Source organism: Monodelphis domestica, chromosome 1, assembly GCF_027887165.1.
Source record: "Monodelphis domestica isolate mMonDom1 chromosome 1, mMonDom1.pri, whole genome shotgun sequence".
NCBI classification, from domain to species: domain Eukaryota; kingdom Metazoa; phylum Chordata; class Mammalia; order Didelphimorphia; family Didelphidae; genus Monodelphis; species Monodelphis domestica.
In genome coordinates this window covers 224,044,701-224,070,621 of record NC_077227.1, presented here as the reverse complement: position 1 = coordinate 224,070,621, position 25,921 = coordinate 224,044,701, and the positions used below count along the sequence as shown (strand labels likewise).

The following is a 25,921-nucleotide window of genomic DNA, read 5'->3' as shown; positions in this document are numbered from 1 at the left end:
AGCTTAAGGAATATCCACTAAAAACTCACTACCCAATACCTCCAATTTTATGAAAATCTTTTAAAGGAGGCTTCACACGAGTTCTTTTGAACCACTCGTCACTCTTGTTCTCTCCTGCCTTCCAAACATCTTTAACATTCAAGAATGTAAGGAGGGAATGAGAGAAAAACTTTGACAAATAGATCATAAAACACAGAGGTTTTCTTCCTAAAATTCTAGCTTGCAGACACAGAAAGACCAAAACACAGATTTACAAAGACAGATTTGAAACCATTGACACTATCCCAAGTCTGACTTACTATTTCTTAGAAAGAAAATTCACTGGCTATTTCCACAATCTGAAATAAACCTACATACAGAGGCACAGCTAGAACAAGCTAGAAACTGCAAGGAGTACTGAAAGAATGGTTTTGTAGATCCCATTACTATAACAGCCCTTTCTGGGGAAGGATGAGGGATGAAGAGGTGGACCACCTTGATGAGAGGAGAGAGGCTGTGGTCAAAACAGTCTTCCCTAGATATTTGCCCTGAGAGTTTTGGTAGAAGAGGAATGAGAATACAGGTGTGTATTTTTTCATGATCTCTACTGTCACACCAGTCAAAAAGGGGCAGTCAGTCCCTTTACTTGAAACTTTGGACCCAAATAAACAATGCAGGTTTTTTTTTTTAATTTTGGGATCACTTAAAATTTTTTTCAATTCATGGGGGCAACTGAAATGCTCAGTGTACTAGGAGCCTCACCTAGAGACAGGAGGTCCTGGGTTCAAATCTGCCCTCAGACACTTCTTAGCTGTGTGACCTGGGGCAAGTCACTTAACTCTCATTGCCTAGCCTTTACTGCTTTTCTGCCTTGGATGCAATACACTATCTTATTGATTCTAAAACAGAAGGTAAGGGTTTTTTTTTAAGTTTTTTTTTTCAATTCAGAAACTTAATTTTTATTTTAAAGCCAGCTATTTTTAAAGCAATTTCATTCCTTCTGATCAAAGATTTCCCTTTTGTGACCAATAATTACAGGTATTAATTTTATTTCCCATCATTAAAGCTATAATTAAGGATTCTTATATAGAAAAAATAATGACGTTTTCCTGACACCTCCTAAATGATATTCTTTGTAAAGGCCCCTATGTTCCTTTGGTGGCTTCCTATTGATAACCAAATTCCCCATGACAAAAGGGATTGACAAAAGCAATTAAATTAAGAACTCTCCCCAACAAAGTCCTCTCTTTAGTTGTGACACCAAAAATTAATTCTCTTAAAAGAAACAAACTATTCAACCAGGAAAACAAAATTAGAGCTTTAGCCCTCAAAATTGGAGAAGGGACAAATCATTTACTGCTGTCTTCAGGATAGCCTAGACTGAGTTGAGGCAAAGGCCTTTTAAGGTACTATATCTCAGCTGGATCCTGAAAGGAAAGAGAGGCATCTTCTTTCTCATCTTATAAACTGCAACCATTACTGTCAACCTTAAAAAGCAAACCAGCAAATTTACATTGCACTAATAAACCAATCAGGCATATAGCTCTAGAGCAAAGATGTTTATTTCCATTGAGAGAATTAAAAAACATTTTTGTGCATATTTGTGTATGTGTGTATATGTGTGTGTGTGTGTGTGTGTGTGTGTGTGTGTGTAGTTGGATAGACCCAAGGACCCCTACAAGAGATGTACAGGCTTATTTGGTGTGTCAAGAAAAAGGGGAGGGGAATCTTTTAGGATTAGGTGATATGGAAAATTTCTACCCAGTCCAACAAATACATTGTCAATCTTTTGGAATATAACAGGATGGAACTTTGATAAGATAGAGGAAAGAATGGGCATTGTTCACAGCATATTTACTTTTTGGCCTCGAACATTGCAAAGTTTTTTTTCAGGTGTATATCACCATTTCATAATCTTGATATTCCAAAGTAATTATAAATATCCCCAAACCCATTAGAAATTTGTTAACTATTGACATGTCACAAAAATAAATGGAAAAGACTGCATGTAGAATAAATCAGACAAGCACAATCTTATTACTTTTGGAGCTAATTTGTTCTTTTTAAAAAATTAACATTAATTAACATAAAACAACATATTAATTAACAAATAATTAATATTAATATTAAATATTATTATTAATTATTATTAATTAACATTTAAAATGTTAATAAACATTTTAAAGAGAAAGGAAAAATCAAAATACATTATTGTCTTTGGAGATTTATCTTAAAGTAAAACTGATGAAACAGTAGTTCTGAAATTGGAATGGCTCAATGCCTGGTAGAGAGTTCGAAGAAAATACTTTTTTTGATCTATGCTACTGAGAAGATATTATCACAACTAGCAGAAGGGTCTATTTCTTGCCTGTTTATTCCTTTATCTTTTCAGTCAATAAACTCACATTAATCATCTACTACAGTGATGGGCAACCTTTTGAACTTGGTGTGTCAAAATTTGCCAAAAAAAAGAGCATAACTTGGGTGGTGTGTCACGTTGAGAAAAAAAAACAATACAATTTCATGATATTTATAGTTTAAATAACAAAAATGTATAATTGTAATATACGACTGTATTTAATAAACCAAAAAATAATTACTTAACTTACCTGCTTAGTGACTTCTTTGTTCATCTGTCAATCAGTTTCTTTTGTTGGTTTTGATATTATTTAACTTGTGTGTGGGGCCATGAACTAAGATAAGTGAGGGGGAGGGGAATTCTTTAACTAACCTGCCTGTTATTGACTTTTGTTGCTTAATTTCATTGGCTCAATCTTCAATTGAAGGTTGATATTTTGTACACTTCAAGCCCAAGCAAGCGCTACTAACTTCATCCATCAATCTGTTTATTTTGTTGGTTTTGATATTATTTAACACTGAGAATCAAGTCTCACAAATGTACACAGAGGGAAAAATTGTGAATAAAAGCCATTGCTGTAGTTTTCAAGGTGCTAAAAATTAGCTTTGCATGTTGGTCTTTGCATGTTGGCCAGAGCCCTGCCCAGTCTTCCCCTGGCGTGGCCCCTACCACAGGAACCCACCCACGTGCCCCAGCCCCAGCCCCGCCTTCCACTTGCCCCCCAGTCCATGCCCCCTGCCCCCATGGCCAGAGCAAGGGGCAGCCCTCCTCCCCCTCCAGGCTGGGGCATGACCATGGCCATGGCTAAGGCTGCAGGAGGACAGCTCCCGGGTGGCTCCCAGGCCCCGATGGGCACTAAGCTTGCATGTGACCACCTGTCATCGAAAATGTGTTAATGCTGACATGAGTGTCATAGGCTCGCCATTACAGATTCTACTATGTGCCAGGTATTGTACTAAGCCTGGGGATTCAAAGAAAGGCAAAAAATAGACCCTCCCTAGAGGAGAGGATTTCACAGGCAAATGGGGGAAACATACAAACTCTCTCTCTCTCTCTCTCTCCCTCTCTCCCTCTCTCTCTCTCTCTCTCTCTCTCTCTCTCTCTCTCTCTCTCTCTCTCTCTCTCTCTCTCTCTCTCTCTCTCTCTCTCCCTCTCTCTCTCTCTCTCTCTCTCTCTCTCTCTCTCCCTCTCTCCTCTCTCTCTCTCTCTCTCTCTCTCTCTCTCTCTCTCTCTCTCTCTCTCTCTCTCTCTCTCTCTCTCTCTCTCTCTCTCTCTCTCTCCCCCCCCCTCTCTCTCAGCAAATAGGTATTAAGCTAAGCAACTCTTTACCTCTTTCCTACATTTCCCCCTCTTTACTATCACAACTTTGATATAATAAAGCTACTAAAGCTACTAGCAGCCTCATGATTTAATTTTAACTATTACACTAGCTATGTGACATGGGTAAGTCTCTTAACAATGTTTATCTCAGTTCCTTATCTGAACAAGGAGCTGGAGAAGGAAATGGCAAACCATTGCAGTATATTTACCAAGAAAATCCCAACTGGAGTCACAAAGAGTGAATGTGAAATGGAGTCAAACAAGCATCACTAATGAAATAAACAACAGCAAAAAAAAATAATAATAAATAAAACAAAACAAGAAAAAGAGCTATAAATGGCTAAAATTAGTGGGCAAAACTTTTATGGGGCTCTTCATCTTTATCATATCCCTTGTGAACTGGAAAAATGCATTATTTTAACTGGTTAGATATACTGCATAACCTCTGGAAGAATTCTTGATTGAATTTCTGGTTAAGACTGAGAAGAATATAAGAGAAGCTCACATTTCTATAGCACTCTTTTCTTTATAAACACTTTCTTCACAACCATAGAGCTAAGAGAGAGAGAGAGACAGAGAGACAGAAAGAGAGACAGAGACAGAGAGTGCAGTGCCATGGTCTTACCTTACAAGCAGTTTCTCCACCCACTAGCTCTCCCAGGTCACATTCCAATACCAGGGGGGAGGAGCTGTGCCTGTGGAATCAATTTCCTGTCTCATGGTTTCAACTTCCTTTCTTTGAAGGTTAGTCTTATACTTTCTGCATCTCAGTGGTAAAGGATCTTCAGGTCTCTGGTTGATGATGTCAAACAAAGAGACATAATGGAGAGGGGAATTCCCTTCCCACACTAGGAAATGACTGAGGCTATATTTGAAACTTAAATTCTCCCAATTCCAGGGCTGGCACTTTATCAGTGTACCACCTACCTGCCTCAATTTTGTTTATTCTATTTTAAAGCTTTCTCTTGTATTTCCTTTTTCAGGTGTTTACATAGGTGTGACTCTTCTGGATTTTGGCATGAAAATGATACCAGATGGTACAATGTGCAGAGAATATCTGCACTGACCTGGATGAAGGTAACTTTTTTGGCCAAAGACTTCATGGGTGGCAGCACTTCTATACCCACTTCTTGATAATACCTTGGGCAAGTCTTTTCCTTCTTCTGAGGCTAGTTTCCTCATTGTAAAATAAGTTTGAATGGAATTGTTTTCTAAGTTCTAATTTAGCTCTGAGAGTCAATTAATTTGGAATCTGAAGGATTATGAAATCTCATATTTGTGTAGGTTAATGCTCTATAAGGTTCCCAATGGAAAAACAACAAACAAACAGGAAAGAAAAAACCAGAGACATTATAGCTCCCTAAAGGTTCAATAACAAACTATTCAAATTAGCATTAGGAAGCAAGAGTCTTTAATTCTCAGGATTGCAATGTGCCAATATAATTTAATATTTAATATAATGTGTCATCTACCTCAGGAAGAGAAAGCAAAACTATATGAAAATGAATTCTATTGAACCTTATTCTTGAGAGTGTGCTTTCAATTTATGTGAACTTATACTGATCTCTTACTATTTTTCCTTCTTTAGACTGTGTAGCTTCCACAATTGTGGAAATGATTTTAACAAATCATTTCTTAGTGATCCTCACATCAATGGGGCTTTATGTAAGTGAGGATCTTCGTTATCCAAAGGATCATTTATCGGTATGTATTTCATCCCTGCCGCCATCCATCAGGGAGGATGAATGTGTTAGGTGGTGCCTCTTAGACCCTGAGAAGGAAGCAAAGGACAAAGGAAAGAAATACAAATGTATTAAACGGTTTCTGAGTCCTGAACACTAGGGTAAGTGCTGGGGTTATACACACAAGTAAAATGAAAGGTTGAGTCCTCAAGCAGCTTACATTTCAAATGAAGTTTCACAGTTTGAAGTCTGATAGCCAGGATCAGGGCTGGGAAAGGGAATGAAGGGAATGAAGTCTATTTGGACTGCTCTACAAAATGGAGGACATAGGAAGAACTCAGTAATGAGAGAACAGAATAGACCTTTTAGAGGAATATAGCAGGTTGAGAAAGCCCTAAGAGTAATTAGATCTTACAGGGTAAAGAGACCCAGGTGCTAAAGGACGTTCCAGGTTAAGGAAAGCTCCAAGGTAGATTCATAGTTTAGAAGTACAAAAACCAAGAACCAAGAAAAGAGAATGAAGACCAATTTGAACCCTTCTACAAAATGGAGGCCTCAGGAGAAAAATCTATGAAGGCATATAGAAATTTCTATTTTTGTGGATGGAGTCAGTTTAGTTGATGAAAGTAATGCTGATTCTGTTCTTTAGAAAATGTTTCTGGGGGCAGTTGAATGGCTAAGTGGATTGAGAACCAGGCCTAGAGATGGGAGGTTCTAGGTTCAAATCTAGCCTCAGACACTTCTCAGCTGTGTGACCCTGGGCAAGTCACTTAAGCCCCATTGCCTAGCCCTTACCACTCTTCTGCTTTGGAACCAATACACAGGATTGACTCTAAGACTGAAGGTAAGGTTTAAAAAAAAATGTTCCTACCCAATCAAAACTACAAATGGAAAACTGACAAAAATGAAAAAAAAGATGAGAAGAGTGAGTGTTGGGGTCATTATGGAAAGGCATTTTGCAATAGCTTAGCCATTCTAGAAAGCAATTTAGAAATGTACATAGTGGCAGAAATATCTGTACTCTTTGAGCCCAGGACCTCACTACAAGATATAGATTCCCCAATGAAGCCAGTACTAAAGGACTCCTCCTGGGACAAGAGAAACAAATTATGTGTCCATGGTGGCACACGAATATAGTGGAATATTTGTTGTGCTATATGAAATGATGAATATGAACAGAGGGAAGCCTGGGAATGTCTGCATAAACTGAATGAAGGGGAAGAAAGTCACATCTGGAAAACAACATACACAACGACTACTAAAAAAAAGGAGGGAAAAATAATAAAATAATCAAAGCTATTGCCAGTGAAATTATAATGATAAAATTTGGCCCCAAAGTAAAAAAAAAAATTATGAGAAGGATCTCCCAGTTCGTCTTTATAGAGATGTAGATGCTATTGAGTATTACATGTGAACTTGACAAATAAATTAGCTTTACTGAACTTTACCCCCCCAACCCCTTTTTTAAATTGAGATAACACTGAAAGAGATAGGGAGAAGGCTATATTAGGAAATGTAGGTGATGTAAAAGCAGAGAATACTAACAAAAATTTAAAAAAAAGTAAAGCATGCATACATAAAAGGTTAAGATCTCCAACACAGGTAGAATTTTTAATACTTTAATTCCAAACCTCTGGTGGTTTTGTTCTGGTAGACTCATGAGGAATACCAGTTTTATTTTCATAGTCTAGTCTGACTCTTCATAAAAACAGAAATTTCTGTATGCCTTTACAGATGTTTACTCAAAGGTTAAGGATTATTTCAAGATACAAATTTGAGCCCTACAAGGAGTTAGGAATAAGGGAGTAAGGGGGGAAAATTCAGGGATAATGTCATGGCAGAGACTATTTGAGGCATACCGAGATGACTAGCTTGGAAAAGAGAAGTCTATGGGGGGTAAGTGATTGCTAACTGCAAAGATTTTAAGACTTGTCATATGAAAGGGGAAGTAGATGAAATCTCCTTGGTTCCAGAAACTAGAAATATGGGGAAAAGTTACAAATGACCAAAAAAAGAAGGAAAAAAAATAAAGAAAGAAAGAAAGGAAGGAAGGAAGGAAGGAAGAAGAAAGAAAGAAAGAAAGAAAGAAAGAAAGAAAGAAAGAAAGAAAGAAAGAAAGAAAGAAAGAAAGAAAGAAAGAAAGAGAAAGAAAGAAAGAAAGAAAGAGGAAGGAAGGAAGAAAGGAAGGAAGGAAGGAAGGAAGGAAAGAAGGAAGGAAGAAAGAAAGAAAGAAAGAAAGAATGAGAAAGAAAGAGGAAGGAAGGAAGGAAGGGAGGGAGGGAGGAAGGAAGGAAGGGAGGGAAGAAGGAAGGAAGGGAGGGAAGAAGTAAGGAAGGGAGGGAAAGAGGGAAGGGAGGGAGGGAAAGAAGTAGGGAGGGAGAGAGAGGGAGGGAGGGAGAGAGGGAGGGAAAAAGGGAGGGAGGAAGGGAGAGAGGAAGGAAGGGAGGGAGGGAGGGAGGAAAGGAAGGAAGGCAGGAAAGGAAGGAAGGAAGGAAGGGAGGGAGGGAGGGAAGGAAGAAAGGAAGGAAGGAAGGAAGGAAGGAAGGAAGGAAGGAAGGAAGGAAGGAAGGAAGGGAGGGAAGGAGGGAAGGGAGGGAAAGAAGTAAGGAGGGAGAGAGGGAGGGAGGGAAAGGGAGGGAGGAAGGGAGAGAGGAAGGGAGAGAGGAAGGAAGGGGGAGGGAGGGAGGGAGGAAGGAAGGAAGGAAGGAAGGAAGGAAGGAAGGAAGGAAGGAAGGAAGGAAGGAAGGAAGGAAGGAAGGAAGGAAGGAAGGAAGGAAGGAAGGAAGGAAGGAAAGGAAGGAAGGAAGATCAGTCAAAATTACTCTAAAGCGGAACAGACAGAACAGTAAGATTCCAATTCAGGGTGTTTTCAATTTAGAGGCTTGGTAATTATTTGTTGAGAATGTTTGTTGTCATTGTTACTGAGGTGGGGAAATGGGGTCTTAGCTATTTACTTATTTACTCAGGTGGCCTTTGAGGTCCCTTCTTTTGCAGATTCTGTGGTCCTTTTGGTGGTGTTACTTAAATATTTCTCATGAGGAGGATGGAGGGAAACAAAAAAGAACTTGTGATATCAGAGTTAGAAAATATGGCATCTGGAGTAATTGTGAATACATCCCAAGAATTGGAGAAGAAGAATGGGTAGTGGAGGGAGTCAATAAAGTGCTATAATAGAAGAGAGCTGGGAAGGAGAAAGATTCCCTGAGGGATACTCAGTAGAGAAAATTTCCAATAATTTCCCTGACTGAACCTCAAAGGTAATGGAGTAGAATTAGAAGAAAGTGAAATTCTGTAAGCTATGTTGGAAGCCAACTCCAATGTCTGGAAAGTCTCAATTGCCAGGTAGATCATACATTTTAATTTAAAACAACTTTGTCTCATTGTATGTGTGTGAAATAATTTATTTAGGGGACTCGGATCCTGCACAATAGTGTCAAGACGTAGAAGTCACAGAGTCACGTGACTTGTCTGACAGATGGACTACTGCCTTCCCTGTCAACATCCAGAGTGTCTGCATGGCAAAGCCAATGCAACATGGTCTTGGAGAGAGGAGCTCGGGAAGCAGAGTGGTCTTTTTGCTTCTACCTTTGAATGAAAGGATCTCTGGAGTTTTGCTCTCCTTGGCTTCCTTCTCTAATAAAGGCATCTCTAGCAAGGGGTGGCCTGAGCCAGCTAAATGGAGAATCAGATCTATCCTTAAAAGTTAGAAAAGCTGAGCTCTCTCTCCCTCTATCTAGCTCTCTCTTTTTACTAATAAATATTTATAAATATTGTAATAAGCCTCCTAATTAATTTTTACTTAAAACATATCCTTTCACAGTCATATTTGTATTATTATCTTTTTTTTTCTCTTCTAGTTCACAAGAATAAAATTCTGTGGTTTTGACATGGTAAGATGGCATAAATTCCTGGTTCTGGAAAATGGAATCTGGGTAGGGGAAAATACTACATTTGAAAATTCAATTTTAAAAAGGAAAAAAAAATCAGAGCCAGAAGATACAAGCATGTATTAAGTATAAAGGGTTATCTGTAAGATTAGGGATCACTAATTGTAGGCAACTTGAGAAAAACCTTATATAGCAGGATGAAGTCTTTTTTTTTTTTTTAAACCCTTACCTTTCATCTTGGAATCAATACTAAATACTGGTTCCAAGGCAGAAGAGTGGTAAGGGTTAGGCAATGGGGGTTAAGTGACTTGCCCAGGGTCACACAACTGGAAAGTGTCTGAGGTCAAATTTGAACCTGGGACCTCCTGTCTCTAGGCCTGGCTCTTAATCCACTGAGCTACCCAGATACCCTCCTACATGTAGTCTTAAACCACTGTTATGATTTAGAGCAGTGGGAAGGAGAGACGAGTATTCTGAGTATGGGGAATATTATTAGAAAATTGGCAAGAATGAACAAACATGAGAAATTTAGGGAACATGAAAGTAAGTCAGGATAGTCCTGACAGTTGAAGAGGATGGATAATAATGATGACGGGAATAATAATAGCTAGTATTTTTATAGCACTTTAAGGTTGGTAAAGTATTTTACATTTATCCTACTTAATGCTTCTAACCCCCAGTGAGGTAGGTGCAATAATTATCTTTATTTTACATATGTGGAATTTGAGGCTGAGAAGCAAGTTCCCAGGGTCCCATAGTTAGCAAAAGTTCACAGCAGGCTTTTAATTCGTGTTCTGATTTCAGGTATTGTGTGCTCTATATGGCTGTCTCTTATCCTTAGCTCAAGCCTACGTACCTGATCTGATGTGCAATGCAGTTACGGCATGATGAAAGCCATATTTGAGGAATATTAGTTGGATGGCTCTAGTTCGGACACTGAGTTTTCTGGGAAGCCAAACCCTGAGAGAGTTTCAAGAAGGGAGATGGCCAGTGGTGTGAAAGGCTGCAATGATGCCAATGAGCATAAGGATAGAGGAAAGGGTTACCAGCTTTGGAGCACAGCTCTGATCATTCTCTGCAACTACCTAGCTGTGTAATCTTGATGAAGCTATTGAACCTCTCCAGGTTACAGATCTGTAAAGTGAGGATGACCTCAGCAGTAAGCTCCTAACTCTAACTTTCTGGGATTCTATACACCTTCAAGAGTACCAGGCCTAGAGTCAGGAAGACTCCCCTTTCTAATTTCAAATCTGGCCTCAGACACTACTAGCTTTGTGACCCTAGTCAAGTCACCTAACCCTGTTTGCCTCAGTTTTCTCATCTGCCAAATGAGCTGGAAAAGGTAATGGCAAACCACTGCAGTATCTTTATGAAGAAAATCCCAAACATGTTCATGAAGAGTCTTTCTTCTTCTTTAAACCCTTACCTTTCATCTTGGAATCAATACTAAATACTGGTTCCAAGGCAGAAGAGCGGTAAGGGCTAGGCAATGGGGGTCAAGTGACTTGCCCAGGGTCACACAGCTGGAAAGTGTTTGAGGTCAGATTTGAACCTAGGACCTCCCATCTCTAGGCTTGGCTCTCAATCCACTGAGCTACCCAACTTTTTTTTTTTCTTGAAGTGGCAGAATACCCATACACTCAAACACACACATGAGTTGATCCACTCTACTCAATTATATGGGAGGCTATGATAATGTGATTGTCTCCTTTATACATATGAAGAAACCAATGCTCAAGATGTTTACAAGATATGCTGAAGTATTTATAAGTGTTGTTACTTATAAATAATAAATAGAGCTATTCAACTCACATCTTCTAATTCTAAATATAGCCTGTTTCCATAATGGAGTATATGCTAATGTAGCTGCTATGAAATAGGGCATAATATCACTTGTCCTAAAGGATGTGTAAGGGGCTATGACAATCGAAGATAGGAAAGATTATTTTCATTGGATGGAATCCAGAGGCATGGGACAAAAGGATGTGTGCAGGTTTTATAGCCAGGTAACCTTGGTTTGAATACAATATTAATGGTTTGGATATTACACTGATGAGCTTGTGAGGCCATGGGCAAGCTACTCAATTTTCTTCATTCCTTTTTTCATATATAGAATATAGATAATTATACTATCTGAAAGGGCTATTATAAGGAACGCTTTAAGAAGCATAAGAAATCTAAGTAATTTTTATTCATATTGAAGCAAAAAAAAGAATTATTTTAGATATTTTTCTCAAGGCATTTTGATAAAGTTCTGAAGTGATACTAACTTCAAATTAGTCCTAGGGTCCACAAAAGTGCCTTTCATTTAAGAAATGTACGATGGGGTGCCCATACTTTAAAGAAAAAAAGGAACGGAAGACATTCATTCAGTCAGTTTTCAATTAGACATATGGAATACCAGTAGATTTTAGCAGCCTCAAGAAAATTTATAGGCATGGGTATCCCCCAAACCGGTCTTACTACTTTCATATCTTACTCTCTATGCTTTTTTATTTCATCTTTTCCACATTCTATACCTTTTTTTCTTTCCTGTGTATGTTTTGTTTCCACCCACTCCAGTTCTTCAACTACATATCTTTAGAGGATTTTAAAAAGAAATTTGTAGGTTTTCTTCTCAAATCTATCTTGTAGCTGCTAGATATGTTCTCTTTTTTTATTTTCAACAGGCAGATTTTATTGTAGCAAAACTTTGGTATAATGAAAGATGTCTAGCTAATAAAGAAGACTTTGAAGGTAAATCTATCTAATATGTTTGTATTTATATTACAATCTAAATAAAAATAAAGCTTACTATAACGATGTATTATTGTGCTTGAGCTTACTGGCAAAATCTTTTACATATTGAAGAATATTCATTAATCAGTAAGTATTATGATATTTCTGAAATGTAAAAATATAAGCTCAACTTCATTTATTACTTGAACCCTATGACCTTTGGGATGTAGATTATGCCTATAATTTCTGTCATTTTCTACTTTATAGATGATTACCTTGCTATCACTTTTGAAAAAAGTAGGAGCTTGACTGAGGTAGGAGCTCGACTGAGGTAAACTGATTCAAAAGAAGGCAAGAAATTTGATTGTGAATGCTTTTTAAAATGTGTCTAACATATAATGGAGAGAAATGTACGTCTTACTGACTAGGAAGTTTATCATTATTTGTTCCTATCTATAAAAATTTTGCTCCAATTAAGAATGTATTAAGATAGTAATAAAATACTTCCTAGATCAAACTTTCCATAATTTGAGTGAGATACTCCTTGGGCCTGCTTCTTATTTGCAAAAATAGGCTTAGTAATTATACAGACCCATGCTTTCAAGGTCAGACTAGGACACAAAAGAACAATATTGTAGTTCATAGACTATTAAGCCTGTTGACACCAAATAGGGTGACTCTTAACTTTTATTTTCTTTTTTTTGGTAGACAGATACTTGTTTCTATAGTAAAGATCCATTTGAAAACTGGCAACCTTGCACACCCGATACTAAAAAATCTAGGAGGAGAAGAATTTCCACTCGACTCGTGTCATTTCTTATTGACCAAGAAATGAATACTGCAATCTACCTTTTAAGAGATAAGGTATGTTCTGTAACCTCGAGGTGATTTCTTTCTTCTCTGGGCAAATCTCTTAGCAATGAAAATTCAGAAAATGATTTCCAAGTTTGAGTTTATCCTTTTGGCAATATCACACAGTCGAATCATAATTGCAAAATTGATATTGCAGAATTAAAATGAATAATCCAGAATACAGTGCACTTTTAGATATTCCTCAGTGGAATCAGAAATTTAGAATCCAGTCTAACACAATTCTAATATTTTATCTAGTTAGACTGTCCTTGCCAAAGTTTCATGCAACTTCTCTTGGAATTCACTGAACACCAAGACAGACCATTCAAATTTGGGAGATTTTAATTGTTAGGAGACACAGCTAGATGGCCCAGTGGAGAGAGTATCAAGTCTGGAGTCAAGAAGACTTGAATTCAAAACCCACTTTAGGTACTTAATAAATATTTAATAATAAATAAATAAATGAATGAATGAATAAAAAGTCACTTGACTCTGCTTGCCCTTGGTTTTTCCTATCTGTAAAAATGAGCTGGAGAAGCAAATGCCAAATCATTTTAGTATCTTTGCCAGGAAAACCCTAAATGGGGTCATGAAAAATCAAACACAACTGAAATGACTCAACTATAATAGTTGTTAGGAGATTTTTTTTTCTTAGATCACACCTCAACCTACCTCCTTGTAATTTCTACACACTGATCTAATCTTTAAGGCCAAGAAAAAAACAAATCTAGCTCTTCTACAATTTTAAGACAGCAATAACTCCTAATTAAAATTTCTTTTTACTAAGCTAAAACTGTGAAGTCCTTCAACTAAGCCATATGAATATCAATGGCAAAAGGCTGAAAATACCCATAGACCTCTCCCTTTTGCAAAAGAATGGAGTATGAAGGTCTTCTCATTCCTCTTTTTAGGGGCCATGCTTTTCCTTTGTTATGCTGAAACATTTACTTTTTATTGTATCATGGATTTTCTTTCCATTTACATTATTGTTATTAGCTCATTTAAAAAAAAGTCAAATTCAGAACTTTCCCTTTCTTTCTCTTTAAGATTTCAGCTAAATCAATTCCGATGCTATTCCTTTGGGATTCTGAATTCATCATCCAACATATTAGTTATTGCTCTTGACTTTCTGTCATTGTCTTGACATTCTGACGATGAGAATTCTATGTATGTTTTTGCCCAGATCATGAAAATGTTGAAAAGAAAAGACCAAACAGATCCCTAGGACACTTTACTAGAAATCTCCCTTCAGTCTTATATTTAATCATTACTCCTTTGTGATTTTGTAGTGAAAAGAATGCAGGAATTATAGTCAGAATATATGCGAAATTGAACTTTGGTTCTAACATTTGATGCTTGAAGAAAAATCATGTTACTTCTTTGACCTTAAATTCCTCATCAAAATGAGGACAACCAAAAAAGCAATACCGAACCTCATAAGGTTTTTGTAATAATATCTTTTTTAAATCTTAAAGCTCTTTATAGTTGTAGCAAGGAGATCAAGGTTTGAATCTCCTTCAGTTCCTCATTGTGTTACCATAGTCAAACACTTTTTGAGTGGCAATCTCCTCACCTATAAAAAAGGAATAATGTTTATAACATCAGTCATTGTGAGTTATTGGGCTTAGTTCTCTTTCCAATATCATCATCATCATCATCATCATCATCATTACCATCACCACCACTTCAATCTCACTTTTTTTCCAATAGGATTCCTATAAAAATCATCTGGAGACAAGTCACTATCCTGATATTCTTTAATATATTCCACTTTTTGTGTTGTTGCATAGGTGGATAAAATAACTGCTTTTTGTAAAACCATTATGTGTAATTGAAAATCTGTTACCCTAAAAAAAGAACTACATTTCTCAGGAGCCCACTGACTTCCTGTCATTATATACTTCCTATAGATAGAGGATATTAGGTAGGGATGTGGAAAGTCCCAGATCTTTACTTCCAGTACCAAGCTTGGTGGTGGTAAGGCAGGTGTTTGAACTGATTGATCAGCCATGGGCATGTGGTCTTTATTTTGTATACTCTTTATTCCTTGATTTCTAATAACTGTCTAATAAAATCACTTAAAGCCTAATATTTTTATTATTGAGATTTAACTTTAACTTTTACAATTATAATATAGAAGTTCATACCCTAGGGACTCACTGAAAGGATCCTCAGTATAACTCAGTACAACAAATGGGAAAACAATTCATTCCTCCAGGATTTTGATCTCCTTGGCTAGGCTTCAGCCCATGAAAAGTTTTATGTTCTCTATAGATTGGAGATGAGGAATACTTGGGGTAGTGACATATGTTTTTAGGAATCTATGTATGCTATGCCTGGGAAGAGTAATCATAAGCGGTATTTGTGACAGTAGTCTGGTTCTAGTTCAGTTTATTGGTTGAATACCACAGGCTATTTTCAGGTCTGTGCTATGTCAACCAAGATAAGGTGTGACATCAGAGCACAGGTTTGGAAAGGGGACTTGTCTGTATGCCATTCAAGGAGAATTCTAGCTCAGTTTGGAGTGGCTCATAATCAGAAGGTATCTATACCAAGTGTTTGGTTATAACCACTTACAAATACTATCTGTCTGAAACTCTGGGTATATATTTTCATTGATGAAATCAATTCAGGAAGTACTAAAACATAGTATCATCACAATGATCATATTTTCATTTTATTCTCATTTTTTGTAGATGTCTTATATTTCTGATTATATGCATATTATCATATTCCAATCAAGCATCCATCAGTAAACATTTATTAAGCACCTGCTGTGTGCCAGGCAGATAACTTGTTCAGTAGAAAGAGCACCGAGCCTGGAGCCAGGAAGATCTGAGTTCAAATCCATCCTCAGATACTTACGAGCTATGTAATCCTGGGCAAGTCTTAACTTCTTTTTGCTTCCATTCCTCATCTGTAAAATGGAGATACATAACGGAGAAGGAAATGGCATGCTATTTCATTGTCTTTATGAAGAAAACCTCATGGACAATTCAATGGGGTCTCAATGATTCTGGCATGATTGAATGACTAAACAACAGCAATGTGCCAGGCATTATCCTAAGTGCTGGGAAACCCACCTGAATATACTTTAATTCAGTGCATATCTATCTGTCTTATTCACAAAGATAAGATAAACTATCAAATAACTTCATGAAATAAAATTATTCTTTACCCAGGTTATTCCTCTGATTTTGTAACTTTGTCAAAAAGGCAGGTGAGCATTATTTAGCATAATTTGTTCTTGTTAAACCTATGCTGGCTCACAGTGACCACTTTAAGGGGTAAATTTAGGGGGTTTTAACTGAATATATTATACTAGTGGTCTCCAGGGATTTAATTCAATCCCAATAAAAATACTCAAGTCAGTTTAGGAAATTTATGGTGGTTTAATTAAAATAGAGGGAAGAAATTAAGAAGAAGAGAGAGAGGAAAGAGGTATAAGATTTCTCCTGCCTAGCCTAAGCTAAGGGAAGTTCAGAGACCTCAGCCACGAGGCCTCCTCCAAGGTTTAATCTAGCTTGACTCCCATGCATGAGGCCTTCTCCAAGATGAGGGGCCTCCTAGGAGGATAGCATTTTAGGAGGCAAAGAAAAAAAAAAGAAGCCTAAACTCCGAGAGAGCTCAGGGAAGACAACTCACCTGACCCATGCTACTGAGCTTCTTCCAGTCACTTCACCAAAGACTCTCACTGCCAAACCTGGATAAGAGCTGCAAGCATGCCAAAATGCCAAGATGCCCAGCATGCTGCCACAAGCCACACCACTGCCGAACCCCAAGAACTCTGAGAGAGACCCAGAGCTCAACGCCTCCACCGCCCAAAGAGACTAGCAAGAGGAAGTGACGTGAATATATAGACTTTTTAAAATATCACTTCCTACATCTCACATGTACCAATGGTAGCTTAAGCTTGACTTAGGACAGCCCAGGGGTCTGTCAGTTTCTTATTTGTCACTTGCTAGCACATGTCTGTCATAGGCCATCCTCCTCAACACGTCATCCTTAAATAGGGGTATATACATTCCTGTTTCTTAGGATTTTAAAAACTAATCAGGGAGTAGAAAATCTAAAATTCACCCCACCACTTGTCTTTTTTATGCATTCATAAATGTGTCATAAAAAATATTGGGACAATTGAGAAGAAAAAAAAATCCCGAATCATACTGGAGGACTATTGTTCAGTCTACCAAGTGGTATTAAAGGGTGAAGAAAAAAAAATTCAGGAGTGACCAAGCTAGAATGGTTTTATGGCCTACAAAGATAACTCAGTAAGGGACTCCATTTTTTATGGCCATGGTCATCATCAAAACCTTATCATTGTCTAATTACAATAATACAAACTAAATTATAGCAAGGAAAAGGGGGGAAAGGGTGTGACACAAATATGTTTGGGCAGTTTTAAAGATTAATTTTTTTTTGTATTGATATAATTATCTTAGCATATTAGTACAGAAAATTTCCTGTCCTAATATATACATATTTGGATAGTGGTGGTAGTGGTAATAAAAATAAGAAGAGATGTGCAATCTCATGAATTTTATATTATATTGTAGGCTTAGGTAGTATAGAGTACGTTAGACAAAACGACATTTCTCCCATCTTAAGCTTCGTATACTTTCCTTGGAATATTAAAGAATTGTACAAAAAAATCAATTTCTTTATATTCAAATTTATATTTGCTTTCAGTTCCAAATTCTTTCTCCCTTTTATTCCATGCCCATGCACTGACATGGTGAAAAATAACAAAACCTATTATACTTTTGAAATTGTGCAAAACATTTCCATGTTAGTCATTTTCTTAAAAACAACAACAATCAAAACAGAACAAGAGACGAAAAATACACTTCAATATGCATTCTAAGTCCATCACTACACTCTCTGGAATTGGGTAGCATTTTTCAGCATGAATCCTTTGGAACTGAGGTTGATTATGGTAGTAATCAGAATTATTAATCCTTTTACTATTGATTATTTTTACATTATTATGGTTACCATGTAAATTGTTTCCCTGGTTCTATTCACTTCACTTTGCATCAGTTCATATAGGTTTTCAAGTTTTTTTCTGAAACCATTTGTAGCATACCAGGATATTAGCATCTTGAAAATATTATTGGTGTATTGATATTGTATCTTATGTGTGCATATATTGGACTCAGTGTCATGTTACTTTTTGATCGTTGTATTTCCAAATCTTCAGTCCAAAGGACAAAAGAATTCCTGAGCAGGACATTATTTGCCACAGGGTCCTAGCTACCACCTTGTTAGACCACATTCCATACCCAGTCATGTTCGATTAACCTCCTCCTCTTTGATTATGTGATTGTCAATTGAACCAATGTTAAAACCTATGCCATGCCACATGTTCATTAACTACCTCCTACTCCACATTCCTAAACTCTCCAATAAAAGTTCAGGGACATGTGCAAATCACTCTTTAAGAAGCATCAAGAGAGCATGTCTCCTAGTCTTTGTTCCTTTCTCTCTCTTTCTCTCTCTCTCTCTCTCTCTAACTTCATCCATTTCCCCCCAGTTTCTATTCTCCTTCTCAGATGTCCACCCATAAAGAAATTAAGTAGGAACTGTAGGCAGTTCCAACACCATTCCTATTATTTCTTATAGCATAGCATATGCCATCATATTCATATACCATAACCTTTTCAGCCATTCTCCAATTGATGGACATCCCCTGAGTTTCCATTTCTTTGCTACAACACAAAAAACGCTGCTAAAAATATATTTTTACATATGGGCCTTTCCCTTTTTTCTTTGATGTTTTTGTGTTATAGACCTACTGGTGTTATTGCACAGTTTTATTGTTCTTGGGGGGTTATCTCCAATCGTTCTCTAGGGTGGTTAGACTAGTTTACAGCTCCATTAATAGATCATTAATGTATCTATTTTCCTATATTTCCCCCATCATTTGTGATCTTCCTTCTTTGTCATCTTAGCCAATCTGAAAAGTGTGAGGTAGTACCTCAGAGCTATTTTAATTTGCATTTCCTTAATTATTACTGATTTAGAGCATTTCTTCATATGGCTATCAAGAGCTATGATTTTTCCCTCCAAAACCTGCCTGTTCATTGGTGAATGACTTATAATTTTATAAATTTGGCCCAGTTCCTTAAATATTTGAGAAACAAGACCTGTAACAATGAATCTATTTTCAAAACTCTCTCCAGTTTCCTACTTTTCTCCTAATTTTAGCTACATTGATTTTGTTTGTACAAAATCCTTTAAATTTTATACAATCAAAACTATCCATTTTACTTTTTATGAACCCTTCTATTCATGTTGTCTCATTGTTGTAATTATCTTTAATGAAGTTATTGTTTTTATAATTTGTTCTTTGTCTGACATTCTTTAGCATTGGGTTATTTGACAAATTTTTATCTATGAATATTTACATATGATTAGGTTCAGTTTGAGGTTATTATTTATGAACTTTTAATGTATGCTTCAGAAGCCCTGCATTGAATTTTTTACATGTTTTTCAGGTTTTTCTATATTGGATATTCCACTCAGAATTTAGTATGGTGCATTTTTTAGGTTGCTTTGAAAGGGGGGTGTTTGTAGAGCTCAAGAAAAATTCTGCCTTCACTTTGCCATCTTTGCTCTGCTCCTTTGTCAAAGAATTTTTAAAAATATATTCTTCCACTAACATATATCACAATCTCTTTGTGCCTTTGGGAATGGTTACAAGAATTATGTAGCTGAAGAAAAACCATTTCTGGTGTAATGGTCAGCCTTATACACAGAAAAGAGCCTCATTATTCTTAGGTGCATCCTTGAAGATGGACAAAGTAGCCAATATTTAAAAACTTTTGAGAATGATAGGATTAGTTAGAGGTTTAGCCAGGTCTCCTGCTAAGAATTAAGTGAGGAATGAATCAAAATGTTATCAAAATCTCCATGATTTTTGCATATTTTTTATTTTGCAGAAACAATGTCGGGTTGCTGTAAGGAACTTTTACAAAGGATCACCAAAGGAGAAATTAAAATTTCCCAGTTTTAAGTTTCCTTATAGTTTTTATCCTGCCACTGGAATGGCTTTCCATCCTAGGAGTCATTTTCTGTATGTTTATGGCAGTCAGGTAGGTGCCCATCAAATTTCCTTGGACTGAGTTTTCTCAGTATTTTCTGAAGTGGAAGTGTTTTCTGCACTTCATTCCTTCCTTCATTAAGTCAATTATGGGTACTTTTGGAAAGCTCACTGGAGAAATGAAAAGTCAGAGCCTGTTATCTGGATTCCCCCTACACCTTACAATGCATCAGTTCTCACAAAAGACCTGACATATGTAGGAGCAAACTTTCCCCAGTATAGAACCCCAATAGTTGGTACAAATCAGAATAAGATCTCCTCATTTGAATCTTTCTTCCTGGAAGCATCTAGGAGGGACTGGGGTTATAGAGAAATATCAGCCACATTCTACCTTTGTCAGTTGGGATCTCAGATTCTAATATAGTCTCCATTTTATTTATTTGTTTTTAAATGAATTTTTTTTCTGCAGCTTCTGTAAAAAGGTAAAAAAGTGTTTGATAATATCACCAAATGGGAGGGCATCATTTGAACACCCCACAAAGACATTTATTGCCATTTAATTTACATAGAGACTTGTAAACACATAAGAGATAAGTGATTAAAAATGTTAAAATAATAATCTTCATTCAGCCACCACCAATTCAGAATTTCTTAAAACTATTGACTGCATAAATAAATGAATGAAAAATACATCTGTTAGTTATTATGTGTGAATCGCTGTACTGAGGGTTGACAATATAAATAGAAAAACTGAAATAATCCCTGTTCTCCAGGAGTTTGTATTTTATTAAAATATTCCCTAACCATCTATAATTCTTTCTTTCTTGCATCTCAATAAAAAAGGGATTTCCCCCCCTATCCCTTCCTTTTTGGTCACTGTTCTAGCTGAGGAGTCCAGTCTGACCAACTTTACTATAAACAACACTGTTGGCAAATTATTATCTTGCTCAGAAAGAATATGGTAGTGTGCCTTTCTTGTATCTTACCATACCACCAATTATCTCTCCAGGGTGTCTCACTGTTTTTTCAAAGCTGGCTTCCTTACCTTATGAGGTGTAGTAGGTCTACAGTTGCTGGGGGTATCTGAACCCATATCCACAGGGATTACTCCCTTTAATGATGATTACAAAGCCCAGGCTTGAAGCTATACTTGTCATCTAGTGGGCATTATTATTTCTAGGACTCTTCATTTTAAGATCTTGGACTGTCTCCATTAGGGCCTGAAGAAAGGTCATGGTAGTAACTTGGTTTCTCTGATATATGCCACTTCCTTTATCATCTTTCTGGTGCCTTGTTGCTTCAACTAGACTGTATGCCTGCCACCTAGACAGCACCATAAGAGTTTTGGGTCCCATTGCTCTCTCTATATGCGCACATGTAAAGTTAAGCAAAATTTATTATTGTACAATATTGTATTCATAGTATAAATTGTTAACCTGTTTCTGCTTCCCTCATCCTATTGCAAAAAAAAAATTAAAACAGATAACAGGGAAGTTACATTATACTTAAAAGCACCATAGACAAAGAAGCAATATCAGTACTAAATGGCATAGGATCCAAAAGCATTTAGGAAAAGTTCATAAAATTATGGGAACAAATAGACAATAAAACTATAGTAGTGATGGACCTGAATGAGCCCTTTATTTATCAAAAGTAACAAAAAACATAAGTAAACGGTCAAAGACTTGAACAGAATTATGGAAATGTTAGATATCCTAAATCTCTGAGGAGTAGTTAATGAAAATAGAAATAATCATGTTTCTCTTAGAATTGCATGGCATTTTTACAAAAAAATTTTCTTGCATGAGGGCATAAAAACAATGCAGGAAGAACCATATCAAATGTGATTTTTACCTTAATATGAAAAAAATACTTTGTTGCATCTTGCTCACCATAAGGTAAATAATGACCACTTAGAAAAGATTTTTTTAAAATTGGAGATGTAGAGGTGGGAATTGTACTTCCAGATTTCAAACCTCCATTATCCCCTATAAATATTACAGGTTTTGGCAGAGCCAGCTAGGTTTTCCAACCTGTTTTGTCAAGAATTTGGCAAAAAGAAGGCAGTTGGAAATGTCAGAGAAGTTTCAGAGAAATTGGGCCTACATACATTTCAAAAGCCTGTGTGACTGTGGAAAGCAGCCATTTTGAGAGCAGTGTTGAGTGCAACTAATTTGACTAGTAACACCACATACAAAAGAAACCACTTCTTCTGAAGGGAGGAGGCAACTCTTAAAGGGTCATACTTAAAAACATTTTTTTTCTGTTGCAAAAGGCTTTTCAAGATACAAGATGTCAAAGAAACTAATATATGCCATGGGTTATCTAGGCTGGATTGGACATTTCTTTAATATATTGTACATCTTATTTTTTGTCAGCATTCCAGATTATATTTATTTTCTGCTTAAGATCTATGAAAGTTTGCAATGGCTGAATATAAGTGTATGTTGCTTGATTTCATTCATTCTCACATATGTTGGAGCATTATTCTTCTTAATCCAATTATACTATGCCCTAAAAAAGATGTGTATCTAATTCATGGGAAAAAAGCAAAAGGCAATGAAATGGCTGTGATGATTTTAGCCATGAGGGAGGAGATGATGCAATTAAAGCAAATGATTAAGCAACTGACTGAGGAGAAACAAAGTGGCAAATATATTAACACACAACACAGCACACCTAAAAATAACAATGTAGTTAAGCAAGAAAATACAGATGGGGCTGACGGTGGAATACCAATATTGCCACTAAGAGATCAAACAAGCCTATAACCATATAGCAGCATAATTCATATTAAAACACATAAATCATTTATAACAGCTGACCTTGAAAGTCTGAAAAAATGGATGCCTTCCTGGTTTTCAGAGCCTGTGAGATGTTTGAAAGAATTTAAAAGAGCAATTAGGCTTTATGACCCAGATTTACAGGACACTGAAATTCTAATCTCAGAATTATTTTCAAAAAGGGAAAAACAACAATTCATTGATGAAAATAGAGACAATCCAAATTTAACATCATGGCCAGAGGAAGGAATAGACTTAGAGTTATCTAATAATGAAAATCTATGTTATCTAAGAAAGGCCAGAGAAGATCTATTAGAGGCAATGAAAAGTTTTTCAAAACGAGCAGATACTTGGGGACAATTTGAGAAATTGAGACAGGAAAGTGGGGAACATCCATCAAAGTTCCTCGATAGAGTGATTGAAGTAGCAGAGATGTGCTTGAATTTGAAAATTTAACTGAACAAAATCTCCAACACATAAGGAGACAATTTGTGAAAGGCAGTAAAACACCTATTAGATCATATTTTAAACTCCAATGCCCAGACTGAGAAACACTAAGCCTGGAAGATTTAAGAAAAACTGCAACTTAGATATTCACAGGTCATAAAGAAATCCTAGAGGAAAAGGATGAAATAATAAAAGAGCTTAAAACCAAGCTCAAGGAGGCAAATAGCACAATTAAACATAAAGAAATTGAAGAAATAAAAAAATCTAGCCACTCTGCAATCATACAAACTCACAAGAAATTACACACAAAGCAATCAAAGGAGAAGTGTACACAAATATTTCCTATGTGGAAAAATGGGTCACATGGTTGGAGGCTGTTATTTAAAGACATAGTTAGTCCAAGCTAATAACAGAGGTCCTGGAAAACATAAAGTATAGCAGCAATAATACACAAACAAATACAAAATGTTGTAATTATAATTGCAAGAATTCATTGCAAGTATCAAATTTAGAAACCATGGAGAGATACATTCAACAAGGAGCAAAACCACATTATTTGCAAGTTGTCTCAGGTGCTGCCAAACAAAGTCAGTTATGAAGCCAAGTGCATGGGGTAACATCAAAAAGGAAAGATGGGAAAGGAAGTGGGGAAAATGAAAAGGAAGGAGACTGCATGCAAATAGAATTTGGGGTTCCAAAAGCACACAAAAAAACTAAAGAACAGATAGAAGAAGAAATCCAATTAGATAATGATGTAACAGAGATTAAAGAGAAAATTTTTGGAAGAGTGGAACAAGCTACAAAGAAAGAGGAAGGAACAGAACTGGCAACAATCTGTAATACACAAACATTTAAACTTATTAGGACATTATAACTTTAAAAGCAAAGAATATGAAAGACTAGATCCAAGCACCAGTGATTTGCAACATTTCTCAGCACAAGACAAAAGTAATTTAGCAGAAAGGAAAGGACATACTTTAGAAACAGGAAGTATAAAACCCAAATCAACCATATGAGACACAAATAGTAGAGGTTTATAAAGATTCTAAACAAACTGCAAATGAATTAATTGAAGCACATGAGCAAACAACAGAAGGGTTCAATGGGGAGGAAAATGCAATAACAGAGAACATTCAAATTAGCAGACCTCCTGGAGACAATGACACTGAAAGCAGGGATGATATTACAAAAGAAAATACCAATGACATAATAGAAAAGTCTTAAATCCTTATTCAGAATTCCAACCAATAGTAGCTGCACAAGAAAAAGCAAACACAAACATTATTATGCCATCTTTAAATCTCCATGATAATACAATTCCATTGCAAACTGATGATTGATTGCAAAATGAATGTTCAAAGCAACATGAAAAGTCTGTAACTGAAGAACAAAACTGGGATTCGAACAAAATAGAAATACATGCACCTTTGGTCCAAGTATGCCAACAAAATGAGAACATAGAAGCAAGGGTCATGATAAAAGTGGGTAATGAGATCGACCCAGCTCTTATCAATACAGGGGAAACTAAATCTGTTTTTAAAACATTTCCTGAAGACAGCCAAATCACAAGTTACATACAAATAATGGAGACTATAGGGAAAAAACACAGTACCAAAACTAAAATCAAAAATGGTAATTCTAGGACTCCTAACAATAGAACACACATTCTTGTTAATCCTAGAATGCCCAATCAACCTTCTTGGGAGAGATTTTTTTGTGTAAAATTGGAGCAACCATTCAATGTGATAAATCGGGGAAAATTTTTTTACATGTACCCAAAGACTCCTTAAAACATTATCCATTACTGTTCATGGGGCAAGTGGATGATGAACAAGTTCAGAATAAAGGTACAATATTTGAAATACCAAGTGATATACCAGAAGGACTTTGGGCTATGCATTCTACAGATGTAGGGATTCTAAAGTCAGCAACAAAAGTAAAAGTAGAAGTTAAAGAAGGGACACCACCAAGAATACCACAATACAAACTAAGTAAAGAACCATAGATAGAATCAACCCAATTATCCAAAGCTTGTTGGATCAGAAAATTTTAATCCCAACAATTTCAGAATATAATACACCAATAATACCCATAAAGAAAATGAAATGTGACTCTGAAGGAAAAGTTCAATGGAGACTGGTCCAAGACTTAAGAGCAGTAAATAACTTTGTAAAAAAGTCCTATGCAGTAATTCCAGGCCCATCTAAAATAATTTCAGAAATTCCTAGTAATTCTAAATATTATATTGTCATTCATCTGAGTAGTGCTTAATTTAGCATTCCAATTTCAAAGGAAAGCCAAAAAATCTTTGCTTTCACTTGGAATGGGACTCAGATGACATGGGGAAGATTACCAATGGGATTCTGTGATAGCCCAACAGCATTTTGCCAAATCTTGCAACAAGATTTAAAGGACATCCATTTCAAAGAAAGCAAGATTGTGCACTATGTGGATGACATTCTTCTTCTTTTTTTAAAACCATTACCTTCCATCTTGGAGTCAATACTGTGTATTGGCTCCAAGGCAGAAGAGTGGTAAGGGCTAGGCAATGGAGGTCAAGTGACTTGCCCAGGGTCACACAGCTGTGAAGTGTCTGAGGCCATGGATGACATTCTTATTGCATCCCCATCTGCTAAAGTTTGTTATCAGGACAGTAAAAAACTCCTCCTAGAGTTATATATAAGAAAGGCCACAAAGTTTCAAAATCAGAACTACAACGGGCCATGCCTAAAGTGGAATACCTAGGATTTATCTTGGAAAAGTGGACAAGAAAGATTTCCATGAAAAGAGTAGAAGACATACAGAAGCTCACCATGCCAAAAACTAAGAAACAACTGAGAGCCTTTTAAGGA

General features: G+C 36.4%; 1 protein-coding gene across 3 annotated transcripts in view; it reads left to right on the top strand.

Moving 5' to 3' along the window:
• LOC100619241 (cation channel sperm-associated auxiliary subunit beta-like) overlaps nucleotides 1-25,921 on the top strand; it is a 249,570-nt gene that overhangs the window by 37,094 nt on the left and 186,555 nt on the right. For 2 of the 3 annotated variants that reach the window (XM_016427569.2, XM_007473197.3), the window contains exons 6-12: nucleotides 4,642-4,735; nucleotides 5,247-5,362; nucleotides 9,198-9,230; nucleotides 11,897-11,963; nucleotides 12,213-12,259; nucleotides 12,654-12,809; nucleotides 19,739-19,891. In XM_016427569.2, coding sequence (XP_016283055.2) covers nucleotides 4,693-4,735; nucleotides 5,247-5,362; nucleotides 9,198-9,230; nucleotides 11,897-11,963; nucleotides 12,213-12,259; nucleotides 12,654-12,809; nucleotides 19,739-19,891 — 615 coding nt within the window. In that variant the 5' untranslated portion in view covers nucleotides 4,642-4,692. The remainder of the gene's footprint in view (nucleotides 1-4,641; nucleotides 4,736-5,246; nucleotides 5,363-9,197; nucleotides 9,231-11,896; nucleotides 11,964-12,212; nucleotides 12,260-12,653; nucleotides 12,810-19,738; nucleotides 19,892-25,921) is intronic. The other variant, XM_016427568.2, reaches the window with a different exon arrangement.